This window comes from Schistocerca serialis, chromosome 11 (assembly GCF_023864345.2).
Source record: "Schistocerca serialis cubense isolate TAMUIC-IGC-003099 chromosome 11, iqSchSeri2.2, whole genome shotgun sequence".
NCBI classification, from domain to species: Eukaryota; Metazoa; Arthropoda; class Insecta; order Orthoptera; family Acrididae; genus Schistocerca; species Schistocerca serialis.
This window is the reverse complement of record NC_064648.1, coordinates 150,439,397-150,463,635: the sequence shown is the minus strand read 5'-3', so window position 1 is coordinate 150,463,635 and position 24,239 is coordinate 150,439,397. Positions and strand designations below refer to the sequence as shown.

At 44.1% G+C, this 24,239-nt stretch overlaps 1 protein-coding gene across 1 annotated transcript in view; it reads right to left on the bottom strand.

Moving 5' to 3' along the window:
- Nucleotides 1-24,239, bottom strand: part of LOC126427101 (guanine nucleotide-binding protein subunit beta-2) — a 188,328-nt gene that overhangs the window by 128,053 nt on the left and 36,036 nt on the right. Inside the window, exons 2-3 of the mRNA XM_050089302.1 lie at nt 18,591-18,670; nt 2,662-2,807 (exon numbers count right to left, since the gene is read on the bottom strand). Coding sequence (XP_049945259.1) covers nt 2,662-2,807; nt 18,591-18,662 — 218 coding nt within the window. The 5' untranslated portion in view covers nt 18,663-18,670. The remainder of the gene's footprint in view (nt 1-2,661; nt 2,808-18,590; nt 18,671-24,239) is intronic.

Below are 24,239 nucleotides of genomic sequence, written 5' to 3'. Positions count from 1 at the left end.
TAGGTGGAAAGAATACATTGAAATCCTATATGAGGGGGAAGATTTGTCTGATGTGATAGAAGAAGAAACATGAGTCGATTTAGAAGAAATATGGGATCCAGTATTAGAATCCGCATTTAAGCGAGCTTTGGAGGACTTGATATCGAATAAGGAGAAGGGGTAGACAACAGTCCATGAGAATTTCTGAAAAATCATTGTGGAAAGTGCCAAAAAAAGACTATACACGTTCGTGTGCAGAATGTATGAGTCTGGCGACATACCATCTGACTTTAGGAAAAACATCATCCACACAATTCCGAAGATGGCAAGAGCTGACAAGTGCGGGAATTACCGCAGAATCAGCTTAACAGCTCATGCATACAAGTTGCTTACAAGAATAATATACAGAAGAATGGAATAGGAAGTTGAGGATGTGCTATATGACGATCAGTTTGGCTCAAAGGTAAAGGCGCGAGAGACGCAATTCTGACGTTGTGGTTAATAATGGAAGCAAGACTAAACAAAAATCAAGACATGATCACAGGATTTGTCAACCTTGAGAAAGCGTTCGACACTGTAAAATGGTGCAAGATGTTCGAAATGCTGAGAAAAGTAGTGGTAAGCTATGGGGAGAGACGTGTCGTATGCAATATGTACAACAGCCAAGAGGGAATAATAAGAGTGGACGACCAAGAGAGAAATGCTCGGATTCAAAAGGGTGTGAGGCAAGGATGTAGCCTTTCGCCCCTACTGTTCAATCTCTACGTCGAGAAAGAAATAAGGGAACTAAAAGAAGGGTTCAGGAGTAGAATTAAAATTCAAGGTGGAAGGATATCAATGATACGATTCGCTGGTGACATTGCTATCCTGAGTGAAAGTGAAGAAGAATTAAATGATCTGCTGAACGGAATGAAAAGCCTAAATGAGTACAGAGTATGGATTGAGAGTAAATCGAAGAAAGATGAAGGTAATGAGAAGTAGTCGAAATGAGAACAGCGAGAAACTTAACACCAGGATTGATGTTGACGAAGTAGACGAAGTTAAGGAGTTCTGCTACCTAGGCGGTAAAATAACCAATGACGGACGGAGCAAGGAGGACATCAAAAGCAGACTAGCAATGGCAAAAAGGGCATTCCTGACCAAGGGAAGTCTACTAATATCAGATATCGGCCTTAATTTAAGGAAGAAATTTGTGAGAATGTATGTCTGGAGTACAGCATTGTACAGTAGTGAAACATGGACTGTGCGAAAACCGGAACAGAAGAGAATCGTAGCATTTGAGATGTGGTGTTACAGATGAATTCTGAAAATTAGATGGACTGATAAGGTAAGGACTGAAGAGGTTCTGTGCAGAATCAGAGAGGAAAGGAATATGTGGAAAACACTGATAAGGAGAAGGGACAGGATGATAGGACATCTGCTAAGACATGAGGGAATGACTTCCATGGTACTAGAGGGAGCTGTAGGGGGCAAAAAGTGTAGAGGGAGGCAGAGATTGGAATACATCCAGCAAATAATTGAGGATGTAGGTCGCAAGTGCTACTCTGAGATGAAGAGGTTGGCACAGGAGGGGAATTCGTGGCGGACCACATCAAACCAATCAGAAGACTCATGACAAAAAAAAAAAAATGCCAACGAAAGGGTGTAAGGTGCCTCTTATGTGAGGAAGACATTTTTACCAGTTCTAATAAATTATTGTCTCTTATTGATGTATTCATGATAGTTAGGAAGTGCTGTAGTCCGTAGCCGGCCAAGAATCGGAGAGCATTTCCCACGCTGGCTGGCTGGCTGGCTGGCTGGCTGGCTGGCTAGGTGACGTAGCGACCATACGTCGCGCGTAGCGGGGTGGGGCTCGGCGCTGGACCGTAGCAACAGGCCTCAGCCTGGGAAATATACGTGACGGGAAGTACCGCCATCTTGGCGCCAAAGTCACCCATTTTGTTTATTCATATTTAATAATTGAAATCATTTATGACAACACGAATACTAGGAGGAGCCTCTGGATGTTTAAAAATATTTATCATAATTTTGCCTCGTTAAAATTCACACCCGTTCATTAACAAATGCATATCTTATTAAGTACGAACTTGATCGGAAATCCACGAACTTGACGAGACTAGTAAGAGATACGGACTGCGTGCCAAAGTCGGCAGTCAGCGTTAAGAACTCTTCCTGTCTTGTTCGACGGTAGCTGTGCTCTCGGTTACGAGTAGTTTGTGACACGAGTGTTTCATTATTGATCTAATAGGAATAAAAGTGCCATTACGGCATTATGAATGTTAATTTGGAGTAAATAGATACCCCAAAGTTGATCAACAGCAATTTCAGATAGGTAGCTTTCACCGACAGAGACATCCAATGCGCCAATGAAGAATCTGCACGGGACGACATTTACGAGAGCTGCACGACACGACCCACCGAGGCGGATCGAGGAAGGTCCGACTTACACTCGCAAATTCCTGGTGGGAATGCAGACCAGTCATACTGTACGTCACATACACCATCCTCTACGGACTCGCGGCTAAGCTGAGTAATAACAGTATCAGTTTAGAAGCGAGGGGATCTTGCAAGGGGTAACACTGAGATGGAGAAGATGGTGCCCACAGAGTGGAGACAACACAGTCTGTGGGCAGGACGCTACAGTGTGACAGCCAGGGGTGGAGCAGGTGTGGTGCGACCGACCTGCTGTCGCCGCTGTAGTGGACCGAGTTGACTTTGTTGAGGTGTCCCTTGAGCAGCTTCTTGGTGGTGAGTCGGATGCGCGGCAGATCCGACATGTTTCCGCACACCTCCTCGATCTTCGCATCCGCCACCTTCTGCTGCTCATCCTGGCGACACACAACACGATATAGATTAGATTAGATTTACTTTCATTCTAATTGATCCGTAGTGAGGAGGTCCTCCAGGATGTGGAACATGTCAGAAAAACAACAATACATGACAAATATTTACAACTAAAACAAATAAGCTAATGTACCATTCCACAGGTCCCAAGTGCAATGATCGTCATTTTTTAATGAACACTATATGAAAGAATCAGTTTACAAATACTAATGCACTAAATTTAAAATAAAAAAGTTTTATTTATTTATTTATAAGGTAATAAACGTGTGATACAACTACTACAATACTTATTTACATTGAACACATTACTGCACTGAAATGGTCCAGAAGTTAGATTGTACTTACACACACACACACTAATTTACAATGAACACATTACTGCACTGAAATTGTGCAGAAGTTATATTGTACTTATATATATATCTACTCCATTGATGAATTTCTCATTAGAACCAACTGATATATATATATATGGTTCTATTATATATATATATATATATATATATATATATATATATATATATATATATCAGTTGGTTCTAATATATATATATATAGGTTCTACTGAGAAATTCATCAATGGAGTAGAAGGAAATCCTTTAGGCTTCTCTTAAACTGAATTTCATTGGTTGTTAAGCTTTTTATGGCTGCTGGCAAGTTATTGAAAATGTGTGTTCCTTAATAATGCACACCATTTTGTACAAAACTGTCCACAACTCGTGGTCTTGCGGTAGCATTCTCGCTTCCCGTGCATGGGGTCCTGGGTTCGATTCCCGGCGGGGTCGGAGATTTTCTCTGCCTCATCATGACTGGGTGTTGTGTGTTCATCATCATTTGATCACCATTGACTCGCGAATCGACGAAGTGGCGTCAGCTAAAAAGGACTTGCAATATGGCGATCGAACTTCCCCGCATGGGGCCTCCCAGCGATAAATGCCATACGATCATTCATTCATTCATTCATTCATTGTACATGACTAAGTGACGTGAAATCCTTGTGAAGATTATTTTTATTTCTAGTATTGATTCCATGAATTGAGCTGTTGGTTTGAAAAAGTGATATAATTTTAATGACAAATTTAATTAAAGAATAAATATATTGGGAAGCAGTAGTTAGTATCCCTAGTTCCCTAAACAGGCTTCTGCAGGATGTTCTTGAGTTTACACCACATATAACTCTTACTGCACGTTTTTGTGTCCGGAAAACTTTAGCTTGGCTTGATGAATTGCCCAAAAAAATAATCCCATATGACATTATGGAATGAAAGTAAGCATAGTATGTCAGCTTGTTCATTTTTATATCCCCTATGTCTGACACAATTCGCATTGCAAATAGAGATTTGTTAAGACACTTCAGCAGTTCTGTGGTGTGCTCCTCCCAGTTGAATTTACTGTCAAGCTGTAATACCAAGAATTTAACACTGTCCACTTCTTCTATCTGCTTGTCATCGTATGTTGGACATATACTCGTGGGACACCCCTTACAAGTTCTGAACTGGATTTAGTGTGTTTTTTCAAAGTTTAGTGACAAGAAATTGGCTAAGAACCAGCGATTAATGTCCAAAAATATTTTATTAGCTGATCTTTCTAAGACTACATTTGATTTGCTATTCACTGCAATGTTTATATCATTGGCAAACAAAATGAACCTGGCATCTGGTAATGTTACTGATGAAAGGTCATTGATATACACAAGAAAAAGTAAGGGCCCCAAAATGGAACATTCCGTAAAATGGAACCTATATCAGCAGGTTGAAGGTTTGGCTATAGGCAACAATCTGGTTATTGAAAAGGCTGTGTATGTAAGGATAATTGATCATTTTATATCACACGATTTGTGATCAAATGTACAGTTCGGTTTTAGAAGTCGTTTAACAACTGAAAATGCTATCTTCTCTTTTCTCTGTGGGGCACTGATTGGGTTAAACAATAGGTTTGGAGCACTAGGCATATTTTTTGATTTAAGTAAGGCGTTTGATTGTGTCGATCACAAAATATTGATCCAGAAGTCGGACCATTACGGAATATGGGGAGTATCTCACAATTGGTTCACCTCTTACTTTAGCAACAGACAGGTAAAGGTCACTATTCACAATGTTTAGAATGGCTGTGATGTGGGGTCTGAGTGGGGTACAGTCAACTGGGAAGTGCCCCAGGGATCAGTGTTGGGGCCGCTCCTGTTCCTTATTTACATAACTGATTTAGAGAAAGATTTTGACAATGTTGACTGGAATACTCTCTTTCAAATTCTGAAGGTGGCAGGGGTAAAATACATGAAGCGAAAGGCTGTTTACAATTTGTAGAAAAACCAGACGGCAATTATAAGAGTCAAGGGACATGAAAGGGAAGCAGTGGTTCAGCAGGGAGTGAGACAGGGTTGTAGCCTCTCCCCGATGTTATTCAATCTGTATATTGAGCAAGCAGCAAAGGAAACAAAAGAAACATTTGGAGTAGGTATTAAAATCCATGGAGAAGAAATAAAAACTTCAAGGTTCGCCGATGACATTGTAATTCTGTCAGAGACAGCAAAGGACTTGGAAGAGCAGTTGAACGGAATGGACAGCGTCTTGAAAGGAGGATATAAGATGAACATCAATAGAAGCAAAACGAGGATAATGGAATGTAGTCGAATTAAGTCGGGTGATGCTGAGGGTATTAGATTAGGAAATGAGACGCTTAAAGTAGTAAAGGAGTTTTGCTATTTGGGGAGCAAAATAACTGATGATGGTCGAAGTAGAGAGGATATAAAATGTAGACTGGCAATGGGAAGGAAAGCGGTTCTGAAGAAGAGAAATTTGTTAACATAGAGTTTAGATTTAAATGTCAGGAAGTCGTTTCTGAAATGGAGTGTAGCCATGTATGGAAGAGAAACATGGACGATAAATAGTTTGGACAAGAAGAGAACAGAAGCTTTCGAAATGTGGTGCTACAGAAGAATGCTGAAGATTCGATGGGTAGATCACATAACTAATGAGGAGGTATTGAATGGAATTGGGGAGAAGAGGAGTTTGTGGCACAAGTTTACTAGAAGAAGGGATCGGTTGGTAGGACATGTTCTGAGGCATCAAGGGGTCACCAATTTAGTATTGGAGGGCAGCGTGAAGGGTAAAAATCGTAGAGGGAGACCAAGAGATGAATACACTAAGCAGATTCAGAAGGATGTAGGCTGCAGTAGGTACCGGGAGATGAAGAAGCTTGCACAGGATAGAGTAGCATGGAGAGCTGCATCAAACCAGTCTCAGGACTGAAGACCACAACAACTTATATTCTGGCAAGGAGTTCCTTGAAAAATGAAGCTGATTCTTGCTGCATTAAACTTACGGACTGACTTTTTTCGGGTTCATAAACATTTTATTTTTATCTGTTATTATTTTTATGTTGTAATTTCGTGTAATGACATGTTCCATGACCTTGCAAATTTGCTCCTCAATTTGGTCCTCCGGAACTTGACGTGTAAATAAATAAATAAACCGCATTAGACGCTTTCCTGGATGATTTGGAAATTCTTTTGTTTGTTTTTTTTTCAAAAAAATCTATTCGTTACACATTTTGTGCTGTGTTTCCCCATCCCCCTCCCTTGTTGTCTAACGCTGGATGAGTACAGTGTTTTAGGCAAAAGCTAGCTTTTCATGTGTCACAGTTTTTGTGAAGTCACAGCTTCTGAACTACGTACCATGCGATTACATAATTGAGCGGGTACATTCATTGGTATATGTGGATACTGTCTACAAAATACACTGACAGAAAAAAATTACACCACTTAGAACGAGTTTTACGACAGAAGTGAATGTTGGCAGGTGTATTTCTACATCTGAAAGATGATGTCTAATCAAACTTTGCGCCATTCGCACTTGAGTTGCGCTAGTAGTACCACTATGCAGATGCAGATGAGGTTCGTTTTAAATACATGCAGTAACAGTCGTGAGCGTTGGATGTCTTTGGCATTGGACATGATGAGTTGATGTTAGTGAAGAACGCCTTTAAGGTGACAAAGATGCCATTATCAACATCTCACTGACTTTGATCGAGGTCATGTAATGGTCAACGAGAAGCTGCATGTTCCTTCTACGCTATTTCAAGAAGACTTGAGACGCATTCTCTGAAAATTATTTCGACCACTTAGCTCATGAGCCCACGCAAATAGTAAACGGTTGTAAAAACACACTTGACCTCTTAGCAACAAATAATCCTGAGTTAATAACCAGCATCAAAATCGATATAGGGATTAGTGAACACAGGGTTGTCGTAGCGAGATTGAATATTGTAATCCCCAAATCCTCGAAAAATAAGCGAAAAATATACTCATTCAAAAAAGCAGATAAAAATTCACTTGACCCCTTCCAGAGAGACAGACTCCACACATTCTAAATTGATAATATAAGTGTAGACCAGATGTGGCTTAAATTCAAAGAAATAGTATCGGCAGCAATTGAGAGGTTTATACCAAATAAACCAACAAACGCGGAGCTGATCCTCCTTGGTGCACAAAACGGGTCAGAACACTGTTTCAGAAACAACAAAACAAACGTGCCAAATTTAAACAGACGCAAAATCCCCAAGACTGGCGATCCTTTACAGATGCTCGAAACTTAGCGCGGACTTCAATGCGAGACGCCTGTAGCAGTTTCCACAACGAAACTTTGTCTCGAAACCTGGCAGAAAATTCAAAGAGATTCTGGTCGTATGTGAAGTATGTTAGCGGCAAGAAACAATCAAAGTGCTTCTCTGCGCGATAGCAAGGGAGATACTATCGAGGACAGTGCTGCCAAAGCAGAGTTACTAAACACAGCCTTCCGAAATGCCTTCACAAAAGTAGACGAAGTAAATATTCCAGCTGCCAACATGAGTAACGTAGAAGCAAATGTACCAATTAGGTTCCTTTCGAAGTATGTTGATGCATTAGCTCCATGTTTAACAATCATATACAACCGTTCGCTCGACGAAAGATCCGTACCCAAAGACTGGAAAGTAGCACAGGTCACACCAATATTCAAGAAATGTAGTAGGAGTAATCCACTAAATTACAGGCCCATATCGTTAACGTCGATATGCAGCAGGATTTTAGAACATATGTTGTGTTCGAACATTATGAATTACCTCGAAGGAAACGGTCTATTGACACACAGTCAACATGGGCTTAGAAAACGTCGTTCATGTGTAACACAACTATCTCTCTATTCACGTGAAGTGCTGAGTGCTATTGACAAGGGATTTCAGATCGATTCCGGATTTCTGGATTTCCGGAATGCTTTTGACACTGTACCACAAAAGCGGCCTGTAGTAAAATTGCGTGCTTATGGAATACCGTCTCAGTTATGCGACTGGATTTGTGATTTCCTGTCAGAGAGGTCACAGTTCGTAGTAATTGACGGAAAGTCATCGAGTAAAACACAAGTGATTTCAGGCGTTATAAGCCCTTTGCTGTTCCTTGTCTACTGGATGATCAAAAAGTCAGTATAAATTTGAAAACGTAATAAATCACGGAATAATGTAGATAGAGAGGTAAAAATTGACACACATGCTTGGAATGACATGGGGTTTTATTAGAACCAAAAAAAACAAAGGTCACAAAATGTCCGACAGATGGCGCTGGACAGCAAGACTGCTACCGTGACGGGTGAGAGGTACGCCGATATGTTACAGAATCGCATCATCCCCAGCCTGGCTGATAAACACCTGCTGGAACGTACGATTTTTATGCGGGATGGCGCTCCACGCCATATTGCTAGACGCGTGAAAGATATTTAACCCGCGTCGTTTGGTGATGATCGTGTGCTCAGCTGCCACTTTCGTCACGCTTGGCCTCCCAGGTCCCCAGACCTCAGTCCGTGCGATTATTGGCTTTGGGGTTACCTGAAGTCGCAAGTGTATCGTGATCGACCGACATCTCTAGGGATGCTGAAAGACAACATCCGACTCCAATGCCTCACCATAACTCCGGACATGCTTTACAGTCCTGTTCACAACATTATTCCTAGACTACAGCTATTGTTGACGAATGATGGTGGACATATTGAGCGTTTCTTGTAAAGAACATCATCTTTCCTTTGTCTTACTTTGTTATGCTAATTATTGCTATTCTGATCAGATGAAGCGCCAACTGTTGGACATTTTTTGAACTTTAGTATTTTTTCTTTGTTCTAATAAAACCTCATGTGATTCCAAGCATGCTCTGTGAATGCTTCTTCATATTTTGTGACAAACTGTTTACTCAGTGAAACTTCCTGGCAGATTAAAACTGTGTGCCCGACCGAGACTCGAACTCGGGACCTTTGCCTTTCGCGGGCAAGTGCTCTACCAACTGAGCTACCGAAGCACGACTCACGCCCGGTATTCACAGCTTTACTTCTGCCAGTACCTCGTCTCCTACCTTCCAAACTTTACAGAAGCTCTCCTGCGAACCTTGCAGAACTAGCACTCCTGAAAGAAAGGATATTGCGGAGACATGGCTTAGCCACAGCCTGGGGGATGTTTCCAGAATGTGATTTTTCACTCTGCAGCGGAGTGTGCTCTGATATGAAACTTCCTGGCACATTAAAACTGTGTGCCCGACCGAGACTCGAACTCGGGACCTTTGCCTTTCGCGGGCAAGTGCTCTACCAACTGAGCTACCCAAGCACGACTCACGCCCGGTACTCACAGCTTTACTTCTGCCAGTACCTCGTCTCCTACCTTCCAAACTTTACAGAAGCTCTCATGCGAACCTTGCAGAACTAGCACTCCTGAAAGAAAGGATATTGCGGAGACATGGCTTAGCCACAGAATGTGGGGTGTTTCCAGAATGAGATTTTCACTCTGCAGCGGAGTGTGCTCTGATATGAAACTTCCTGGCACATTAAAACTGTGTGCCAGACGGAGACTCGAACTCGGGACCTTTGGCTTTTGCAGGCAAGTGCTCTACCAACTGAGCTTCCGAAGTACGACTCACGCCTGGTACTCACAGCTTTACTTCTGCCAGTACCTCGTCTCCTACCTTCCAAACTTTACAGAAGCTCTCATGCGAACCTTGCAGAACTAGCACTCCTGAAAGAAAGGATATTGCGGAGACATGGCTTAGCCACAGCCTGGAGGATGTTTCCAGAATGAGACTTTCACTCTGCAGCGGAGTGTGCTCTGATATGAAACTTCCTGGCAGATTAAAACCGTGTGCCCGACCGAGACTCGAACTCGGGACCTTTGCCTTTCGCGGGCAAGTGCTCTACCAACCATTTTTTTTTGTTCTTTGTTTATCGTTGTGTTTGGTCGTTGCGGACGTCGCAAGAAATCCTGTTCAAGTTCGGTGGTTGATCCTTCCACTCCGTCTCCACTATATCCTTTCTGTCAGGAGTGCTAGTTCTGCAAGGTTCACAGGAGAGCTTCTGTAAAGTTTGGAAGTTGGGAGACGAGATACTGGCAGAAGTAAAGCTGTGAGTACCGGGCGTGAGTCGTGCTTGGGTAGCTCAGTTGGTAGAGCACTTGCCCGCAGAAGGCAAAGGTCCCGAGTTCCAGTCTCGGCCGGGCACACAGTTTTAATCTGCCAGGAAGTTTCATATTTGTATCATTTTGTTCTCAAATCCATTAACATAGAATAAAAACACATATCTGGCAAGAACTTTTATACTGCTTTTGTTGAAGTGCTTTAAACATTGTGTCGATTATCTCTAAATCAGTTGTTTGGTGCTATGCCCATTACTTATTTACATTTCACAATTATGACTCCAGTGGGTGTCAGACGATCGGTATTCGACCGTCGATCAATGGAAATGTGTCGGTTCTTAGGGTGAATCACATTTCAGTAACACGAGACCGATAGTTGTCTCCACAAACGCCGTCATTGAGGTGAAAGGCGGCTCGAAACGTGCAGCGAGCGACGAACGCAGACTGGTGGAAGGAGTGTTGTGCTATGTGAGACATTCTCCTGCCCTAACATGGGACCTGTGGTAGTATAAGGTGCATTCAAGTTCTAAGGCCTCCGATTTTTTTTCTCCATACTGGAAAGATACATGCGCATTGTTTTAAAATGAGGCCGCGTTCATTGTCAATACGCCCCAGAGATGGCAGCACCGTACAGCAGATGGAAATTTTACCACCAGCGGCGAGAATGAGAACTGTTTTAAATACTTAAAATGGCGACGTTTTCCTTACTTGAACAGTGTGCAATCATTCGTTTTCTGAACTTGAGTGGTGTGAAACCAATTGAAATTCATCGATAGTTGAAGGACACGTGTGGTGATGGAGTTCTGGATGTGTCGACAGTGCGTTCGTGGGTGCGACAGTTTAATGAAGGCAGAACGTCATGTGACAACAATCCAAAACAACCTCGGGCTCGCAAAAGCCGGTCTGACGACATGATTGAGAAAGTGGAGAGAATTGTTTTGGGGGATCGCCGAATGACTGTCGAACAGATCGCCTCCAGAGTTGGCATTTCTGTGGGTTCTGTGCACACAATCCTGCATGACGCCCTGAAAATGCGAAAAGTGTCATCCAGGTGGGTGCCACGAATGCTGACAGACGACCACACGGCTGCCCGTGTGGCATGTTGCCGAGCAATGTTGACGCGCAACGACATCACGAATGGGACTTTCTTTTCGTCGGTTGTGACAATGGATGAGACGTGGATGCCATTTTTCAATCCAGAAACAAAGCGCCAGTCAGCTCAATGGAAGCACACAGATTCACCGCCACCAAAAAAATTTCGGGTAACCGCCAGTGCTGAAAAAATGTTGGTGTCCATGTTCTGGGACAGCGAGGGCGTAATCCTTACCCATTGCGTTCCAAAGGGCACTACGGTGACAGGTGCATTCTACTAAAATGTTTTGAAGAACAAATTCCTTCCTGCACTGCAACAAAAACGTCCGGAAAGGGCTGTGCGTGTGCTGTTTCACCAAGACAACGCACCCGCACATCGAGCTAACGTTACGCAACAGTTTCTTCGTGATAACTCTGAAGTGATTCCTCCCTACTCACCTGACGTGGTTCCTAGTGACTTTTGGCTTTTTCCAACAATGAAAGACACTCTCCGTGGCCGCACATTCACCAGCCGTGCTGCTATTGCCTCAGCGATTTTCCAGTGGTCAAAACAGACTCCTAAAGAAGCCTTCGCCGCTGCCATAGAATCATGGCGTCAGCGTTGTGAAAAATGTGTACGTCTGCAGGGCGATTACGATGAGAAGTAACGCCAGTTTCATCGATTTTGGGTGAGTAGTTAATTAGAAAAAAAAATCGGAGGCCTTAGAACTTGAATGCACCTCGTAATCGAAGACACGCTGACAACTGTGAGCTACCTGTATCCCTACACACTCGACGTCTTTCCCGACAGCGATGTCATTTTTCGACCAGTACAACTGTCCATGCATCTGAACCAGAGCCGTGCTACAGTGGTTTGAGGAGCATTAAAGTAAACTCCCGTTGATGTCTCGACGACCAAATCCGCGTAATGTAAGTCGTACAGACCCATCTGAATCGCTGCCGGGCGCCATCACCACGTTCGCAAATCAGCGGCCAGTTGTTAACGCGAACTACATGGCCTGTGCGTAGTCATCTAGAGCCACATACCTCTGCAAACCTATCAACAAACTGCCGTATCCCTGATACAAAGAATCAGTGATTTATTTCGTTCCACACATGGACAAACAAGTTATTAAGCAGGTGCTCATAATGTTTTGGTTTGTGAGGATATAGGCGGTCTCAAGAACGGTGTCAACTTGAGGACAGTATTGTAGAAAGAGAAGAGGGAATAGATGAAGATGAGTAGGGAAATGTGACAGTGAGAGAAAAATTTGGGAGGCGCTGAAAAATGTGAGAGGAAACAAGGCTCCTCAAAATTATGTATATCCTTGATAAGTTAAGGAAAGGGAGACCTGCGTTTATAGCATTTGAAGATGCAGAGAAAGCTCACTGGACTACTTTATTTGAAATTTTGAAGGCAGCAGTTTAATACGATGCAGGGAGCGAGTAGCTATTTACAACTTGTCCAGAATCCGGACTGCAGCTATAAGAGACGAAGAACCGAAAAGGGAAGCAGTGGAAGGAGGAGAAATATAAGCTTTGCGTTTTTCCAATGACACTGTAATTCTGTCACAGACGGCAAAGGACTTGAGAGGGCAGCTGCATGGAATGGAGTTTGGTTTGAACACAGGATATAAAATGAACGTCAAGAAAAGCAAAACAAGGTTAATGGAATTAAATCAGGTAACGCCGAGAGAATTAAATTTGAAAATGAGACACTAAAAATACACTGAAGAGCCAAAGAACCTGACACCAGCCTAAAACCGTGTAGGGCCCCTGCGATCACGCTGAAGTGTCGCAACACGACGTGGCATCGACTCGAAGTATTGCTGGAGGGAGCTGACACCATGAATCCTGCATGGCTGTCCATAAATCCGTAAGAGCTCGAGGGGATGGAAATCTCTTCTGACTAGCACGTTGCAAGGCATACCAGATGCGCTCAATAATGTCCATGTCTGGGGAGTTTGATGGCCTGCGGAAGTGTTTAAACTCAGAAGAGTGTTCCTGGAGCTAATCTGTAGCAATTCTGGACGTGTGGTGGGTGTTGCATTGTGCTGCTGGAATTGCCCAAGTCCGTCGGAAGGCACAATGGACATGAATGGATGCCGCTGGTCAGACAGGATGCTTACGTACGTGTCACCATCAGAGTTGTATCTAAACATACCAGGGGTCCCACATCACTTCAGCTGCACAAGCCCCAGACTATTACAGAGCCTCCACCAGCTTGAACAGTCCCCTGCTGCATTGCAGAGTCCATGCATTCATGAGGCTATCTCCATATCCGTACATGTCCATCGCTCAATACAATTTGAAACGATACTCGTCCGACCAGGGAATATGTTTCCAGTCATCAACAGTCCAATGTTGGTGTTGACAGGCCGAAGTGAGGCATAAAGCTTTGTGTCGTGCAGTCATCAAGGGTAGTGGGCCTTCGGCTCCAAGAGCCCATATCGATGATGTTTCGTTGAATGGTTTGGACACTGACACTTGCCGATGGCCTAGCATTGTAATTTGTCGTTGGTCCCGTTCTTGCAGGATCTGTATCCGCTCGCAGCTATGTCAGAGATTTGAAGATTTACTGGATTCCTAATATTCACGGTACACTCGTGAAACGGTAATATGGGAAAATCCCCACTTCATCACTACCTCGGAGATGCTGTGTCTTATCGCTCGTGCGCCGACTATAACAACACTTTCAGACTCACTTAAATCTTGATGCGCTGCCATTGTAGGTGCAGTAACCGATGTTACAACTACGCTAGACACTTGTCTTATGTAGGTACTGCGGACCGCAGCATCGTATTCTGCCTCTTTACGTATCTCTGTATTTGAATACGCATGCCGGTACCATTTTCTTTGGCGCTTGAGTTTAGAAGAGGAGTTCCGCTACTTCAGCAGCTAAATAATTGATGATGGCCAAGGTAGTGAGGATGTAAAATGCAGAAAGACGATTAAAAGAAAAACGTTTTAGGAAAAGAGAAATTTGTCAACATCGAATATAATATTAAATATGAGGGTTTTTTTCACACGGTATTTGTCTTAAGGTCCGCAGCTCGTGGCCTTGCGGTAGCGTTCTCGCTTCCCGCGCACGAGGTCCCGGGTTCGATTCCCGGCCGTGTCAGGGTTTTCTCCTGCCTCGAGATGACGGTGTTATTGTGTTGCCTTCATCATAATCATTCATCCCCATTAGGGTCGGAGGAAGGCAATGGCAAACCAGCTCCGCTACGACCTTGCCTAGTCGGCGGTGCCGGTCTCCCGCATCGTCCCCTACGCACCTCGGAGTATGGGACCTCATCATCATCATCATCATCATCATCATCATTTGTCTTAAGTGTGACCTTTGTACGGAAGTGAAATGTGGACTATCAACAGTTCAGTTAAGAAGATTATAGGGGCATCTGAAATGTTGTGCTGCAGGAGAATTCTGAAGACAAGGTGTGTAAAGTGGATATTCAGTGAGGAGCGAGTGGGGCGATTTGCCGAAAATATTGCAACAAATGCAATACACGACAGTAGCGGCAAGTGGGGTTCAGGTGGCTGGTCATAGGTGTAACACAATAAGCTTAGGCATCTGTAAACACAATGCCATAAAAATATTAATCGATTTGTGATTGCATCGTCTAACAATACCACCACTTACAAAGTGGGTTGTAAATCAGATTAATAATGTTGCTCACGCAGCATATGTTCGTTTTATCGGGCAACAACAAAGTTATTGACTGTGGGTAGTATCGTCAGAATGGAAATAATGAAGTCACTGTAAAAAAGTAATTTTGGCACTTATCTTGAATGGACTCCCATGTAGATTTCGTCGAAGTTGTTATGGCTCAGCCGGCCGAAGTGGCCGTGCGGTTAAAGGCGCTGCAGTCTGGAACCGCACGACCGCTACGGTCGCAGGTTCGAATCCTGCCTCGGGCATGGATGTTTGTGATGTCCTTAGGTTAGTTAGGTTTAACTAGTTCTAAGTTCTAGGGGACTAATAACCTCAGCAGTTGAGTCCCATAGTGCTCAGAGCCATTTGAACCATTTTTTTTGTTATGCCTCATCCTGTTGATTCTAGGGTGATTACACTTTGACTGCTAGAATGTCCACTTCTGTATTTTAGCAATATTTGAAGACCTAACAAATGCGTTTTTCAGGAAATTCTTAATGATCAAACAATCTCAGATCAGAACAATGGTATGGTAGAAATAATTTTTGACTTGGTCTTCACGATCCACATTTTTATTAAACTTCTTGTAAATTCACATATACTACTTATTGTCACATCATCAAGAAAACAGTTTTGTATCCATCTTCATATATTTAATTTCCACTTTAACCAAACGCAAGACTTGACTGTTCTTTTACAAAACGAAATAACAACTTAACTTTTGCAAAGTGAAACAAAGACTGCTCTGTGCGCATTCGCGCCAAAACGGTTACAAGTAAGTCAAAGATTATGACAGTCTCACAGAAATGAATACACACAAGAATCGTATCATACATCGGAGTACCTATACATTAATAAAAGCAAATGTGAATATTGTCACAAAAATACGTCTGTTACTTCGCAGAAAAGTAGTAGGATATTACTGGTATCGAGAACTGGCGTTGGAGTGCCGTAATGGTCACGTAAATAAAGAACCATTACAATCGTAAGGTTATTCTCGATTGAGTACGTCAACCTACGTAGCCATTTCTATCCATTTGCGGAAAGTTCTAATTTTCTGCTTTGACATGAAGAAATCTGCGGCTGTGGCTCTTAAAATGCTGGGTGGGACCAATTGTGAGGGAACTGTTAGTGGAAGAACGTGCAGAGAATGTTTTCAACGCCTTAAGAACGGTGATTTTGATGTCGAAGACCGGCATGGCGGTGGAAGACAGAACGTTTTCGTAGCTTCTGAAACAGACGAAGACAGTCACAGGACATCGTTATAGAAAGCAATTGATGCATTCGAGCCCAACATTGAACCACAAATGGCCACAATACAGCGATGACCACGTAAAGGTAATTTTGCAGCAGGTCAGTGCTCGGCCCCATGTCAAAAATGGTTCAAATGGCTCTGAGCACTATGGGATTTAACAGCTGAGGTCATCAGTCCCCTATAACTTAGAACTACTTAAACCTAACTAACCTAACGACATCACACACATCCATGCCTAAAGCAGGATTAGAACCTGCGACTGTAGCGGTCACGCGGTTCCAGACTGAAGCGCCTAGAACCGCTAGGCCACTCCGGCCGGCGACCCCATGTCACAAAACCCATCAAAATATACATGGAAACGTTGAAATGAGAAGTCCTATCCCTCCCGCCGTATTCTCCACACGTTGCTCTCTCTGACTACCAACTTTTTCGATCAGTGGCAAACAGTCTGGCTAACTAGCACTTCCTTGGTGGGAGGACTGGACTGTAACGCACTCAGCCTTTTGAGGCCGATTGAGTGCGCAGTAGCAGCTCCAACGTCAAGAAAGCCAACAACGCAACAACGGCAATGAGAGCGGTGAGATGGCGACGCAAATGGCAGAGGGCGACATGGCGGTCGGTCGGTCCTGATTTGCTAGGGCCAGAACGCGGGGCTTTGATGTGCTTGTGTTATTTATTTTATATGCCCTCTACCCCTACCCCTACCCCCCCCCCCCCCGGGGAACGTCTCATACCAGACGAGTATAACCCCAAATGTTTGTGTGGTGTCACCGCCAGACACCACACTTGCTAGGTGGTAGCCTTTAAATCGGCCGCGGTCCATTAGTATACGCCGGACCCGCGTGTCGCCACTGTCAGTGATTGCAGACCGAGCGCCGCCACACGGCAGGTCTAGAGAGACTCCCTAGCACTCGCCCCAGTTGTACAGCCGACTTTGTTAGCGATGGTTCACTGACTACATACGCTCTCATTTGCAGAGACGACAGTTTAGCATAGCCTTCAGCTACGTCCTTTGCTACGACCTAGCAAGGCGCCATATTCAGTCACTATTGATATTGTGAATCATGTACCGTCAAGAGCGACGTTCATCATTAAGGGATTAAAGTTAAGCATTCCACCAACTACGTCCGTTTTTCTAAATTCTAATTTCTTTGTCCTGTTCCAGACCTCACGCCAGCCTGCGTGAGCTAAAACGCGTGCATTTCGGCCTCCTCTAGTAACACGGTGTTGGCTCTCCTGCCAACCACAACAGTTTGCATGGTACAGTAATTACGCAGTACACATACGTGTCTGCGCAGCAATCACTGACATCGCAAAATTGAATCGATTCATGGATCCCCACAAAAGACGCCCAGTTCTTCCGCCACGGGGTTCGTATGCTGTCCGAAAGATGGGAGAATGTAGTGGCCAGCGATGGGCAATACTGTGATCATATTTTTTTTTGTAATTTTTTCGCAATAAAGCCCCGAACTTCGAGTAAAAATGGCGGAAGCAAAGTTGTAGACTTAGTAGTAAATTTGTGTCACGACTTGACAAGTGGATGGATTGACAGGAGATATCCTGAGATATCAAGGAAGAGTAATTTGGCCATAGATAGGAGTGTCGGGATAAAAACTGTAGAAAGAGACCTACAGATGAATAGAGTAAGCAGGTTGACCTGGATGTATCTTGCAGATATGAAGAGGCTTGATCAGGACAGACTTGCTAGGAGAACTGCATGAAACCAGTCTTCAGACTGAGGTCTACAACAATAACAACATGGTTCTTGTATGTATAGAATCATACCTCTGCTTCCCTATTGCCTGCACATATTTTTCCGGAGAACTTCAAATATCTTGCACCTTTTAACATTGTAGAAAGCTTTTTCAGGATAGATAAATCCTATGAAAGTGTTACGAATTTTCTTAAACGTTCCAAGGATAAGGCAACGGCCTTTGTGCAGTGGGTACACCGGTTCCCGTCAGATCACCGAAAATAAGCGCTGTCGGGCGTGGCCGGCACTTGGATGGGTGACCATCCAGGCCGCCATGCGCTGCTGCCTCGTGATGCCAATTGAGGAGCTATTCGCCCGAATAGTAGCGTCTCCGGCAACAGAAAACCATCATAACGACGGGGAGAGCGGTGTGCTGACCACACGCCCCTCCTATCCCCGTCCTCAACTGAGGATGACACGGCGGTCGGATGGTCCCGATGGGCCACTTGTGGGCTGAAGATGGAGTGCTTTTTTTCCTAGCATAACATGAGAACTACCTCTCTGTAAACGTTTCATTTCCTGAAGCCAAATTGAAAGTAATCTAACAGATCCTCGATGTTTATTTTCTTTCTTTTAAGTGTAACACAGAGCTGGGCAGACAGGTTCGCCCTCGGACTAACCTTGAGCTTGGCGATGAGGTCTTCCACCTCCTTGCGCAGAGCCTGTGTCTCGGGGTCTGCCTTGGGACCCATCTCTGTGCCTGCAACACATAACAACGTAAACAATATTACACATACGAAGGTTCATACATACAGCATCCTCATACAAAATTGTACGCTGCAGCTGCACCACCAACAAAGTTACAACTACGCTACTGGCCATTAAAATTGCTACACCAAGAAGAAATGCAGATGATAAACGGATATTCATTGGATAAATATATTATGCTGCAACTGGCATGTGATTACATTTTCACGCAATTTGGGTGCATAGATCCTGAGAAATCAGTACCACTTCTGGCCGTAATAACGGCCTTGATACGCCTGGGCATTGAGTGACACAGAGCTTGGATGGCGTGTACAGGTACAGCTGCCCATGCAGCTTCAACACGATACCATAGTTCATCAAGAGTAGTGACTTGCATTTGTGATGAACCAGTTGCTCGGCCACCATTGACCAGACGTTTCCAGTTGGTGAGAGATCTGGAGAATGTGCTGGCCAGGGCAGCAGTCGAACATTTTCTGTACCCAGAAAGGCCCGTACAGGACCTGCAACATGCGGTCGTGCATTATCCTGCTGAAATGTAGGGTTTCGCAGGGATCGAATGAAGGGTAGAACCACGGGTCGTAACACTTCTGAAATATAACGTCCACTGTTCAAAGTGCCGTCAATGCGAACAAGAGGTGATACGCCAGTATGGCGATGACGAATACACACTTCCAATGTGCGTTCACCGCGATGTGGCCAAACACGGATGCGACCATCGTGATGCTGTAAACAGAACCTGGATTCATCCGAAAAAATGACGTTTTGCCATTCGTGCACCCAGGTTCGTCGTCGAGTACACCATCGCAGGCGCTCCCGTCTGTGATGCAACGTCAAGGGTAACCACAGCCACGGTCTCCGAGCTGATAGTCCATGCTGCTGCAAACGTCGTCGAACTTTTCGTGCAGATTGTTGTTGTCTTGCAAACGTCCCCATCTGTTGACTCAGGGATCGAGACGTGACTGCACGATCCGTTACAGCCATGCAGATAAGATGCCTGTCATCTCGGCTGTTAGTGATACGAGGCCGTTGGGATCCAGCACGGCGTTCCGTATTACGCTCCGGAACCCATCGATTCCATATTCTGTCAACAGTCATCGGATCTCGATCAACGCGAGCAGCAATGTCGCGATACGATAAACCGCAATCGCGATAGGCTACAATCCGACCTTTATCAATGTCGGAAACGTGATGGTACGCATGTCTCCTCCTTACACGATGCACCACAACAACGTTTCACCAGGCAACGCCGGTCAACTGCTGTTTGTGTATGAGAAATCGGTTGGAAAGTTTCCTCATGTCAGCACGTTTTAGGTGTCGCCACCGGCGCCAACCTTGTGTGAATTCTCTGAAAAGCTAATCATTTCCATATCACAGCATCTTATTCCCGTCGGTTAAATTTCGCGTCTGTAGCACGTCATCTTCGTGGAGTAGCAATTTTAATGGCCAGTAGTGTATTTAATTTGGCTGGCAGTTTCGGCGATGCATTACGCCATCTTCAGACCCACTGACCGACGTGTGGGAAGATTCCAACCTCGGTTCCGGTCAAATGCTGGCCCCCATTTTGACCAGAACTGAGTTTGGTATCTTCCCACACATCGGTCAGTGGCTCTAAGGATGGGGTAATATATCGTTGAAACCGGTAGCCCAATAAAATAACAGTTCGGAAGTGTATGATTCGATATTCTGTACTGAACAATCAAGGTCTAGCAACCATCTCTGAAAAGATGGAGATTAGTAGACTTGACACAAGTTTTTTCTAAATCAGTGTTGTACCAGTTCCCTAGAACTTAGAACTACTTAAACCTAACCAACCTAAGGACATCACACACACCCATGCCCGAGGCAGGATTCGAAGCTGCGACCGTAGCGGTCGCGCGGTTCCAGACTGTAGGGCTTAGAACCGCTCGGCCACCCCGGCTGGCCAGCAATTGCAACATGGTATTTGTCCGCCGACGCCAGCAAGCTACTTTCAAGTAAAATGTCTCACCTGTATGGGGATTTTAATCTTATGTGTGCCTCACTGCTTTCTTTCTTAGCGCGCAGTCCCCGCAACGATAGTATTAGAGAATCTTTGGGTGTGGACTCGAAAAAAAAAAAGAAGGACAATTGATTTTATTTTAAAAAAGATTGTTAATCTGTTCTTGTGGAAAGAGGGTGTGTTGCTAGGCCGTCGCTCAGAAGGTATTGTTACATTTAATGAAAATTGCCATTTTAGTGATAAAAGTGAGTGAAGTATCTGTAAGAGTTGCCAAACATTTATGTATACAAATTTTGTGGAAGTGAAGAATAGAAATATCTTGTTTTTGGAAAAGGAGGTTGTCGTGTCACCGCCAGACACCACACTTGCTAGGTGGTAGCCTTTAAATCGGCCGCGGTCCGTTAGTATACGCCGGAGCCGCGTGTCGCCACTGTCAGTGATTGCAGACCGAGCGCCGCCACACGGCAGGTCTAGAGAGACGTACTGGCACTCGCCCCAGTTGTACAGCCGACGTTCATAGCAATGGTTGACTGACAAATACGCTCTCATTTGCCGAGACGATAGTTAGCATAGCCTTCAGCTACATTTGCTACGACCTAGCAAGGCGCCGTATTCAATTGATATTTATTATTTGAAGCATGTATCATCAAGAGAGATGTTCTACAATTGTGGATTAAAGTTAAGTATTATATCAACTACGTACTTTATTTGCAATTCTCAAGATATTGTCCTGTTCCAGACCTCACGCCAGTCAGCGTGTAATTAAACGCGTACATTTCGGCCTCCTCTAGAAAAACAGTGTTTGCTCTTCTGCCAACACTACAGAGGTGAACTTCATTGTCGTTGCCGTCTATCAATCGACAGAATTGTAATTGTAAGTGTACAAAAAAAATGTTCAAATGTGTGTGAAATATTATGGGACTTAACTGCTAAGGTCATCAGTCCCTAAGCTTACACACTACTTAACCTAAATCATCCTAAGGACAAACACACACACCCATTCCCAAAGAAGGACTCGAACCTCTGCCGGGACCAGCCGTAAGTGTACAAAGTTTACAAAAGTACACGAAGAGAAACGAATTCTCTATAGTTTTCATTCGATTCGTAACAACCTCTCATAATTTCTTAATTGCAGTAATGGAATTATGTTCTTGTACAATAGTATGGGCGGCCGCAGTGGCCGAGCGGTTCTAGGCGCTACAGTCTGGAACCACGCGACCGCTACGGTCGCAGGTTCGAATCCTGCCTCGGGCATGGATGTCCATAGGATAGTTAGGTTGAAGTAGTTCTAAGTTCTAGGGGACTGATGACCTCAGAAGTTAAGTCCCATAGTGTTCAGAGCCATTTTTGAACAATAGTATGGTGCTGAACTCCACTGACCAATTCTTATGTAGCAGGGCGTGTAGTTTGAAGGAAGTTTGTGTGCCAAGCAATCTCCTTTTCTCACGAAAAGCAGATTGCTGTTTGATCTTACTTGCCTACAACAGTGGTCCCTTAGATATAAAAAGCTACGAAAACTTGGGCTCAAAGCTATCCGCAATACGGCCAAGTAACTAACAGAGTCGTATTTTAAACCTTAAAGAACAATAACTTCCTCCAAATTGTAATACGTCACCAACTGGTGTAGAAGCTGATCATTCATGGAGGCAGCAACCAAAATTCAGGTACCATTTACGACTTAAAAATCTCAATCAAAAATCTCTCTCTCTCTCTCTCTCTCTCTCACTCTCCAAACGCATATATAAATATTAATATTATTAACAAAATAAGTCTTTTTTATAGGATATACATAATGGGTGTACAAGTACGGGTTGTAGGCGCATGGTTGACGACATATACAATTTTGGGTCTGGACTGAAAAACAGAAGGGAAGCGGGAAATTCGGGTTCGAGCCCCGGTCCGCCACAAATGTTCACTGTCGTCATTCTATTCTACAGAATACATTTAATGTATTTACGAATATAATTCCAAAGCCAACACGAAAGACGGAAAGCACGCGACAGACGTGTTACGGTGGGCGGTGTGGTATCGATCGCTGCCTCCGACACCTGTTGACGGCTTAGTCGCCAAGTCGTAAGGCTTCCCGGCAGCTGTGGAATTCCAACGCGGAAGGCCTTACGTCGCGTAAATCGATTACCCGCGGCGCTGATTTGCGCACTGCCGGACACAGCGGTGGCGGTACAGCCAAGACTTCACAACGTAAAGCTGTCACAGTCAACTATGCGAGGAGCCTGTTATGAATTACAAACCGAGACTTCACCTGCTGAGACGTTAGAAAATTCTAAAAGCTTTGGATATACATCTACATCTACATCCATACTCTGCAAGCCACCTGACAGTGTGTGGAGGAGGGTCCCTTGAGTACCTCTATCGGTTCTCGCTTCTATTCTTGTGTGTTATTGTTGGTGGAAAGACAGATTGTCGGTATGCCTCTGTGTGGGCTCTAATCTCTCTGATTTTATCCTCACGGTCTCTTCGCGAGATATACGTAGGACGGAGCAATATACTGCTTGACTCCTCGGTGAAGGTATGTTCTCGAAACTTCGACAAAAGCCCGTACCGAGCTACTGAGCGTCTCTCCTGCAGAGTCTTCCACTGGAGTTAGTCTATCATCTCCGTAACGCTTTCGCGATTACTAAATGATCCTGTAACGAAGCGCGCTGCTCTCCGTTGGATCTTCTCTGTCTCTTCTATCAACCCTATCTGGGACGGATCCCACACCAGTGAGCAGTATTCGAGCAGTGGGCAAACAAGTGTACTGTAACCTACTTCCTTTGTTTTCGGATTGCACTTCCTTAGGATTCTTTCAACGAATCTCAGTCTGGCATCTGCTTTACCGACGGTCCACTTTATATGATCATTCGATTTTAAATCACTCCTAACGTCTACTCCCAGATAATTTATGGAATTAACTACTTCCAGTTGCTGACCTGCTATATTGTAGCTAAATAATAAAGGATCTTTCTTTCTATGTATTCGCAGCACATTACATATGTCTACATTGAGATTCAACTGCTATTCCCTGCACCATGCGTCAATTCGTTGCAGATCCTCCTGCATTTCACTACAGTTTTCCATTGTTACAACCTCTCGATATACCACAGCATCATCCGCAAAAAGCCTCAGTGAACTTCCGAAGTTATCCACAAGGTCATTTATATATATTGTGAATAGCAACGGTCCTACGACACTCCCCTGCGGCACACCTGAAATCACTCTTACCTCGGATGACTTCTTTCCATTGAGAATGACATGCTGCGTTCTTTTATCTAGGAATTCTTCAGTCCAATCAACAATTGGTCTGATAGTCCATACGATCTTTCTTTGTTCATTAAACAACTGTGGGGAACTGTATTAAACGCCTTGTGGAAGTCAAGAAACACGGCATCTACCTGTGAACCGGTGTCTATGGCCCTCTGAGTCTCGTGGACGAATAACGCGAGCTGGGTTTCACACGATCGTCTTTTTCGAAACCCGTGTTGATTCCTACAGAGTAGATTTCTAATCTCTAGAAATCTCATTATACTCTAACATAATACGTGTTCCATACGTGTGGATCCTACACACCGAACGGAATGACCTC